Source organism: Apium graveolens, chromosome 3 (assembly GCF_009905375.1).
Source record: "Apium graveolens cultivar Ventura chromosome 3, ASM990537v1, whole genome shotgun sequence".
NCBI classification, from domain to species: domain Eukaryota; kingdom Viridiplantae; phylum Streptophyta; class Magnoliopsida; order Apiales; family Apiaceae; genus Apium; species Apium graveolens.
In genome coordinates, this window is record NC_133649.1 from 75,708,188 (window position 1) to 75,718,471 (window position 10,284).

General features: G+C 32.6%; 1 protein-coding gene across 1 annotated transcript; it reads right to left on the reverse strand.

Annotated features, from left to right (window-relative positions):
- Positions 1-3,151: 3,151 nt before the first annotated feature.
- Positions 3,152-4,071, reverse strand: LOC141714354 (protein MOTHER of FT and TFL1-like). Its single transcript, XM_074517877.1, has 4 exons — positions 3,877-4,071; positions 3,638-3,699; positions 3,508-3,548; positions 3,152-3,378 (listed from the first exon to the last, which is right to left on the reverse strand). Exons 1-4 carry the CDS (start codon positions 4,069-4,071, stop codon positions 3,152-3,154), a joined length of 525 nt encoding a protein of 174 aa, XP_074373978.1.
- Between the last annotated feature and the right edge of the window lie 6,213 nt (positions 4,072-10,284).

Below are 10,284 nucleotides of genomic sequence, written 5' to 3' on the forward strand. Positions count from 1 at the left end.
ATTGAAATAATTAATCATTTAATAAATAAATAACTAATAAATAATTAATAGATAATTATTTACTAATTTAAAATAATTAATCCCTAATTATTAGGATTAATCACAATTTATTATAATATTTACAACTCATCGTTATTTATTTGATTAGATCGATTATTTACAAATAATCAATCAACTTAATTAACCGATACGCTATTTATCGAATAACTACGAATTATTCGAATTATAATCTAACTCAACGATTAATTACTCGTATAAATACGAGCTACTCGCCATTCTCATATAATTATCGAACTATTACATTATTACTGAAACTCATACGATTCGTTAATCAATTAATTATCGGTATTTAATTATATGATACAAATAATCACTACAATATTATTCGAATAACTATCGCTCGAATAATAATTCCCATTATCGAATTATTACTCGTAATAATAACTAATTATCGAATTATTAATCATATTATTTAATTATTTTTAATCCTTATTTATTAATTAATTATCTAATTATTAATTAATTACCTAATTATTATTAATTAATTAGATAACTAATAAATAATTAGATAAATAATTAAATAATTAATTAAATAATTAAATTCGAATTTATAAATTAATAAAATAATTTAGAAATTAATAATACTATTTTTCAGAATATAAAACTAATTTTTAATTAATTTTTAGAATTACTAAAACTAATTTCTGATTTTAGAAAAATAAAATAAATATTAAAAAAAATCAGAAACACAACACAGGTTTTCAGATTAGGGTTTTTAGGATCAAACCCCGGGTCGAAACCGGGTTGGAAACCGGGTCGAACCCGGGTTATCGGGTCACGAAGAACATCACCGCGGCTCCGCCGCCGGTGATCGTTCCAGTACGAAAACGACGACCAAACATCGTGATTCCAGTCGATTTCTTCTGGGTTTTCAATCCCCAACATCTCTGGACCACTCCCTTTTCTTCATCTTCGTCGTTCCGTCAAGAACGTCGCCGGAAAACGTAGAACAGCGGCGGCGACGTCGTTCTCCGACGAGCACGAAAACCTCAACCAAAATCTACGAAACCGGTGTCGTTCGACTGTAAACTCAACGATCTATTCATTCCCCACATCATAACAATCAAACAATCAGCCATAATCAAAACCCGAATTCGAACAATAAACCCGAATATACGAATTAAAAATCGATTAAACTAACAACAAAAACGATTACATAATTGAAAACTACAATCAATAAGCTTCAAAACGGATACTTACATGACTGATTTGGTTAACAAAATCACGATCAAAATCCGGTTTGATTCTCTGCCCTGTTCTTCACCAACAAACCCTAATTCTTGATTTTTCTGAATTTTTAATAATAATTAACTAATTAATTAATAATAAAACAGCTATTTATAATACTGAAAATAATACCCCTAAATAAAATTAAGGGTCTAATTACACTCCTAATAAAAATATTTGGCCCCAATTTTTATAATTTTTGGGTATTAATATTGAATTTTTAATTATCCAATAAATACAAAATAAATGCTAAAAAATTCCCAAAAATTGTGAATATTACAAAAATGCAAAGAAAAATGATATATGATAATTTCATGATCATATAAAAATAAAAATGTGATTTTTGTGGGGCTTTTGGTACCCGAAGGGATCCGGAAAAAGTCGTTTTTCGCGAAAAAGGTCAATTGGTAAAACGTCTAGGGGTTCAGAATAGCGATACGGTATAGGGCATTTTTGGCAAAATAGGGCCAATGATTTTGTTTGAAATACAGCTTTTAAAACATAGTTTTGAGCTGTACAGGTTTTGATATAATATATATAACTGACGATAGAACGCTCAATAAATATCCAAAACACGTTTGGATCAAAACAACCAACACATAACACATAGCAGTTAGGGTTCAACGACTTAACACATTTAATCACATAATAATACACATAATTTATTATTATTATAATATAATACAAGCGTAATTCCTCGGTCGTTACAATTGTTCTGCTATAACGAATCTTTCATTCTGATAGATAGTGAATAACTGTACTATCCAGATATACTCTATACAGTGGAACTTTGTTATGAGTTTAGCGAATAAATATTTATTCCAGTTATTTTGCCATTAGTTATTGCGATTACTCTGGACCATGTGAAATTGGGAGTTAAATTGATAAGGATGTCATTGAGACGACTCATTTAATAAAAATATTTTATGGATTGGTTACTAGTCAGTGTAAGAGGCCGAAACACTGGTCCGGTGTGAGTTATTATATGGAAATATAATATCTTGTAAGGCGAATATATGCCTTTTGGGATGCCCTATATTTACGGTATGGTTGTGGAATACCGGTGCTATTTTAGGACTGATTATCAGAAATAACATAGTGTATAATTGAGTTCGATTAAATTGTTGTTTAAACACTAAAGCTTATATTAGCTTTTGATTTTACTCAGATATTGTTCAGTTTTATTCTTCAGATATATTATTATTGTTGTTTTAAGCATAAATTATATACTGCTTCCTGAGCATTTCATTCGCTCATACTTATTTATTATTCTGATCTTTCATCTAGGCCAGAGCAGGTCTGAGTTCCAGGTTTTGATCAGGAGTCGTTTGCTTGTAATTAGTTTTTAGTGTGCCTTTCCAGGTAGACTATTTTAGGACGATTGACTAGTCTAGTGGTTTGTAATAAAATTTGAATAGTTTCTAAAACTAAATAGACTATGGGTTGTAATAACTTATAGTTTGCACTAGTGCATGTTCCATACTATAATCCGTGATCGATCCAGTTGCATGTAGGGGTTATATTTTTTTTTATTCCGCTGTGCATATTATAATATTATTTATTAGTTAGTGACTCCCAAATCTAGACCCCGGATTTAGAGGGCGTCACAGAGAGTTTTTACAAGAATGTAATAATTTTTCATAAAAATCAAATGTACGATAGCTAGAGTAAATGTATCATTTTTTAAGCAAAAATATTAAATATTGATCAATTCCAGATCATATGTAAAAATAATAATATATTATAGAGAATTACATTAACTTCAATCCTCAGAATTTCAATAAACAAGCCCAACATAATCAAAGAAAATGGGGCGGAATAAAAATTTTACTTTTAAAAATACATCGGATTACTAAATTCATTTTTATGGGTCTTGACGTCCTTGGCCTGGTTCTTTTTTAGCCCAGAAATAAGCAATAGCTTTCGGAACTCCCAATTGATGTCTCCAAACAAAAGTTTTGTGGTCAAAATGAGCACGAGTTAGTGGCGGTGACAATAATCCTAACGGCGTCATTTGTTCAAACATCATCAATATATAGCGATGGTATCCACGTATCGGGGTTGGCGGTTCATAAGGTAATATTTCATTTCCTGAAAAAATGTGCAAGTATTGTATGTAAAAAACAACTATTGTTATTGCTATAATATCAAATTCATTCCCTCATAACAAAAGAAGTTTGATATTGATTTTTTTATTTAGATCGTCATTCAAATTCTTACCTTGATTTATAGCACCCGATCCTGGAATATCTGTAACGATCCTGAAATATTAAGTAGAAGAATGAGAAACAAATTATCTAACCAAACATATAAGCATAATATATAATTGATATAAAAAAATCCTACTAACCAATGAATATATTCCCTTAGTGTTGGATTACTTGGACTTGGCATATCAGGATCCGTTAGGAGCTGAAAGTAAAATAAAAGGAAAATTTTAAAATAAAAACCATAAAAGGAAATCAAACTGATAATTTCATAACTATAATTATTGCATTTTATCTGAAGGGTTACTATATTGCATACATATATACATATATAACTTTAAAATTCTCTAAACAATTAAGTAATATAAAGTGGTATGCGTACTAGAGTGTATAAGCGCTCGGCTTGTCCCTCAAATCTAATTTGAGGAGGTACAATTGCTATCGAAGGCTTAATCGTGCAACCATTAATGATTTGTCTACCATCAATGTACACTTTCATGTTTATACATGGAGTTATTGTATCTACGATATCGCCAATTACTTGACGAACATAAATGGGATCGATATTAGCAGACATGATGATTCTATATTGTGTTTATGGTTACCAAATGAGCATTATATATATATATAAGTTTAAGGTGATATATAACGTGGAGGATAGCTGTAAATATACAAAATGATAAAAGTAGGTAACAATAATATAATGATGACAATGTGATAATTGTGATTATTTTGGACTATATGTATTAATCATAATTATAAATTGTCTTTTGTATGTACTTATTGGATTAGTAAGAGAAAGATAATTGAAATATTTATTAGGAAATGACTAAAAGTGATTATATAAATGAGCGTTAAATGTTAGATCATTAACCGCACACACACATATATATATATATATTATTTAATAACAAATACATAAGATATAAAAGAAAACCACTTACAGATAGAACAAAGATAACCATTTCCAAATTTCGGAAAGCCGATTACAAATGTTAATTTTTTGTAAATATGAATAAAGTCATGAAAAAATTATAGTTTTTATTTTGGAATCTCAAAAATTTTAAGAATTTGTTTTTATACCTTAATTAAAAAATTTGAAAATTTTACATTGTGACAACTCTGGTCAAATCCCGAATTTTTTTCGAAAATTGGATCAAGTCGCGATATCAAGTCCGAGATAAGTTAAAATCTATTGGTCCAAATGCAGCCAACTTAGTTACTTCAGAAGCCCATCACAGACCCCTAAAAGATCATGATTTTTTGGTGCACATAGTTATTTTACTTCTATCTTATAAACTGAATAGAAGTCCAAAATATCTTCGATATACGAGTGACGTATTACAAACTCCCGAACTTAAAATTCTGACGTCCTCGTCAATCCTGAACAGATAGCCTATAGGTCGAAGATCGTACCTTTTTAGCCATTGTGGGATAATACCGGTCGGGTTTGTGACGGCCTCAACCCCGGGGTCAGGAGTTAAGGTCATCAACAATCACCATAACAAACATAATATAATCAATTCTAAGATAGAATATAAATACGACCCCTTTTTCCAAGATATTTTCCAAGTTTAAGTATGACTTAGGTTACAACTATTACAACTCAACTTATTACAAACAATCCTGACACAACTAACCTAACGCAGCAACTCAACAAACCATCTTTGGTCCAGCACAACTACCTCAGAGAAGTCTGACACGAAAGGAGTTGGAACTCTGCCCTGACTACCGCGCAAGAATCTCCTAGGCATCTGCAATACATATATAAAATATTCTGCAAGGGTCAGGAATCAATTGCTCAGCAGTACCACTATATGAATAACAATAAAACAGTTTACGATAAAACAGTGATAGGAAAAGAGATTATAGCTCGCTTGCAAAACATGTAAAACATTCATAAACTGGATACTCAAAACTAGCATGCTTTCAACAAAACAAACGTAGTAGTGTGCTGTGTACAAATATCAGAGTTTAATTCTAGCATGCCATTTTCATTTCCAAATCCACTATATAACTTACTTGTTCTGTTACGAGAATCACAAAGCCAAATCAGATACTTACGGATATGTGAAGACAACTAATCAGGCTATCAACACTAGACGGCTCTCACTGCCATCCTATATACCTGTTCCGGAACTCAGAGACTAGCTAGGTCTCTGACCTGCTGGACTAATCAGTTTTATAATGCGCGCAACCGAATTAGCCTCTTACGCCACCTCAATAGGCGTACTCTGGCCCCAATATATCCCATATCTGACCATTTTATCCAATTTTCAAAATACTTGTACCTATCTCATTTTCAAAATCATTCGTTTTGCCAGCACACATATAAAATCCATTTCGCAAATTATTTCATTCGGGATAGGTACCTTGCGAAGTTACTTTTCCCCAAAACAATTTGAAAATAATGATTTATAACTACAGGGGATACGTAACTTAAAACGTTTCTGTTCCATGACGAGAATAAAACATTTAGCTATTCATACATACTGAACCATAAAAGAATGGTCAGGGGTACTTGCCTTGCAGAGCTTACGACTATCTCTGATTGACCTTGGACTGATTTGGACACTCGGCTTTATCGCCTTACTACCAGACTACCCTGCATCTGACTTCAGCGCTCAGGTCCTTCGCTTGGAACCTCGTTACGCTTGTCGACTGATCACTAGGTTATCCTTAGTTCGACTTCACTTCTGGAGTCCTTTAACTAGAACCTACAGAGTCGAGATACCCAATGTTAGACGACCATGTATGCTTGACATATCATCAATACCAATCCTACCCAAGTGATAACAAATCCCGACTCGTACTTACATACATTATTATAATACACGCATCAATTTAAGGTTCAAGTTCTCGAAATCAGTTTGATGTTCCTTTCCAGAAAATACGTATACTCGTAATTTTACGAAATCAGGGTTATCAATTTGGCAAAATATTTCATCACATCGTACAATCAAGTTTCCTATAAAACACACACACATATATATAGTCACTCGACATCCCGATAATCACCGGATACGCTCCCGTATTTCCATAGTTCGATTTCCCGAAAATCGGGCAGCGTCTCCTTTGTTTATCGGACTACCCGTCGAAACATCAATCGACGTCAAATTAACAACACAATCACCGCAATCCAATTTATAAATCCCAACCACTAATTTCAGTCAACAATATTACTCGCAATTCACAAATACCTGTTAAATATACTTATTAATCATTATTATCCTTATTTATATTTTAATTCATATTTTATATTTATTTATTTCATAAAATTACGACTCAGAACGTATCATCACAGTCCACCGATGACTCGCCAAAGCTCATCGTCGTCGGCGATACAATTTATTGATACCCGATTTAATACGGGTTTCCAAATAAACTACACTGATTAATAAAAATTTCTGCACGAGAATATTTTATTTCACGAAATCCAATCAAATAAATTTCCTGCAGATAATAATTAAGTTAATTAATAAAAAGAAAACAACAGCACACGCGCCTCCCTACGCGCAAAACACATACACAATCGGAAGTATGCAAGGGCAGCCGGAAACAAAACAATACCGCCACCAACCTACAACCGCAACTGAGAACACACATACGAAATATACATACACAATGGTATATATATATATACACAATCAACAACATACATACCTGCACCCAATTGACACCATATCATCGGAAAAATCGAGATGGCGGTGGACGGAGCTACAGGGCAGCGAAGCACATGAACTCGAGGGAGAAAAGATGCGACCAGGTGAAACAGGAGAAGAGTACAGAGAAATCACAGAGAAGAAATCTCTGACCCATAGGATTAAAACCCGAGAGAGACCAAAGCACAGGGACAGTGCTCGTGTGTGTATTTGTGGTGGTTTGTTGTTTATTTTATTTTTTTATTAATAATAAACCCAGCAATAACATGACAACACGTGTCAAATGAATTGATAAGAAGGTGACACGTATTTGGTTCTGGACGCGCTTCCAATTTCTGTCCCGTTCTGACCCGCATTTTAGATTTTTAACGAACCAAGTTGCGCATAAAACAAATTTATAAAATCACGAAAATAGTCTCAAAATGTTATAAATATCCCGAAGTAAATAAAAATGTAACTTTCGAAATTTTAAAACAATTTTTAAAACACACTTTATACCCGCTTTTATCAATTAAACGAATCAATGCGCAGGTAAAATTAATCCCAAAAATTTCTAAAATAATTTTAAAATTCTCGGAATATTCCAAACTTAAATGAATATGAGTTTCATAATTTTTAAAAAAATTTTGAATTCAACATTGATTTTACTAATAAATACACTCAGAAAATCACTCAAGGATAAATAATCAATAAAATATTGATTTCTAAATTTTATAAAATCCCAAGAATAAATATTGAAATTATAAAGTCATAAAAATAATTTTAGGGACAATCCACATATTAACACAAATAAACTTGTATTAAATCCACTTTTAAAAGTGAAAATAATTCAATACAAGTCCATAATTAATTACACGAACCACCCTGAACACCATAATTCACACATATAGATAATAATAAAACAACACATAATGGTCAAAGCCAATACACACATTTAATTTATTTAATCACTCAATAATTACACATTTAGATATTAAAGATATACGAGTCGTTATATCCTTCCCCCCTTAAAAAGATTCTGTCCTCAGAATCTGATCTAACTATACATGAGGATATTTGTCAAGCATATCTGACTTTAACTCTCAAGTAAACTCTTCGACTCAAGGACTTATTCAGAGTATACTCAATATAGATATAAACTCTTTCCTAAGGACTCATTCTTAACGATCCAGGATTAGGATTGATCATTCCATGCATAATAAATTTGGGTAAGAGCCATTGGCTCCCAATCAACGACTTGGTTCGAATCAGATACTTATCACCTTAACATTGACACGTGGAACACATTATTCATTTATACTACAACTGCGGTGACCACACCAACTCCTAGACTTCAACACATTTAGGACTCTACTTGTCCCTTCTATTCAAGCTTAACCAATCTCTTCCAAGGTGAAACTTTTGCCTGTACCACTATCCTAATTCTATATATTCATATTCTTTTGATGTAAATCTGCTTTCTTTCTTTGTCTATCTCGAGCTGTTTCAACTCTCTTCCGAATCAACACCACTATACCATTAAGGTATTGAATGAGCTTAGGACTTAATAATATCTCTACTCCCACTTCCTCTCAATAGAGCGAGGACCCACATTTACGTCCATACAAGGCTTCACAAAGTAGCATTCTCTAACTAACATGATAACTATTAGCATAGAAAACTCAATTCATAGTAGGTGATTATCGTAGTTCACTTTTTAAACCCATCATATATATATTCTCCACATATCTTATATTTTCCAAATTATCTTCTCACTTTGACCCTTCATCTAAAGATGATAGGTAATACTGATTTTCAATTTAATTTCCAACATCCGATCGCTTCTTACTCATCTCCATCAGTTAAGGCTGGGAAATAATCTTATATCCTAACTTCTCATCACCTTCAGATACTCAACTTCAATTCCCACAGTTTCCAATTCCTTTACTGATTCCTTAGCAATCTTAATCACATTTAATCATTTTCCATGCACGAGGCATAAACTATTACACTGGCTTTGCTTAGATAGTTGTTAGTGAAATACTCAAAATCTTTTGTTATTTCCAACCAAAATTCATTCTTTAAAACTTAGCATATAATTGCTTCTTTTCTAATCTTCATAGGGAAATCCTAGGCCATTCTACACAGACTTCCTTAATCTTTGAATAGCTGAAGATGTTATCAATAAATATAGTTTGCTTATCCAAGTACTCCTTATACACCATGTTCCTTAAATCCTTAGAGACGACTGATACACTTATTACTTCACAAAATATCACCAGAATTTGCAATGCTTATAACTCATCATAATCGCAATCTTTGACATGTCCTCAGGCTGTATCTTAAGTCAATCCTGTAGAATTTACACATTCCTTGCATTAGGTCACATAAGTAATCAATTCTTTATAGAAGCTACTATTCTTATTCGTCATTTTGTTAAACTCCCGATAATTAGTACACAATCTCATAATTTCATTCCTCTTTCTCAGCAACATCACTGGTGTACCCCAGAGAACTATATCTGGTATGCTCACTTTCCTTTCTAATAACTTTTACCGTTATCAACTAATTATTTCGTTCCACTGGCCTCCAGGGACTCTAGGGCATCTATTTATTACCCAACATTCCTCCAGCTTAAATATTCGCTTCTTTGCATCTTTACAGATGGTGGATCTACCTTATATCCTTAGCTTATTACTTCTTTTCTCGCATGATTGGAAGAATTCCTTATATTGCTTCTGCCTCCAGAAACCTATCTTACTATTGGCTTCTGTACACTTTACACTTCGCTTCTTCTAAAATCACTCCTGGTCATAACACAGGACAACCAACTCAATCTTAAAATCACATCAAACCCTTCTAACTCGGAGGGTGTCAGATAAACTGCAACTGAAGGGTTTTTAGCACATAAACGCAACAAAAACATAAATTTAAATCAGAAAAAAAAAACCGAAACCCTCCGCAGGATCCATGCGAAAAATAATATTTAATTCGTAGTTCAGTATGTTTACCTTAAGAAGCTTTACGTTAATGGAAAGATGGAGGTCTTTAATAGCGATCCAAGAATGATGAGCGGAGATCCCTAGCAGCTGCTCCTCAAGTGTGAAGCACTCCACCGGTATCCACCAAGAGATCAATGTAATGGAGGA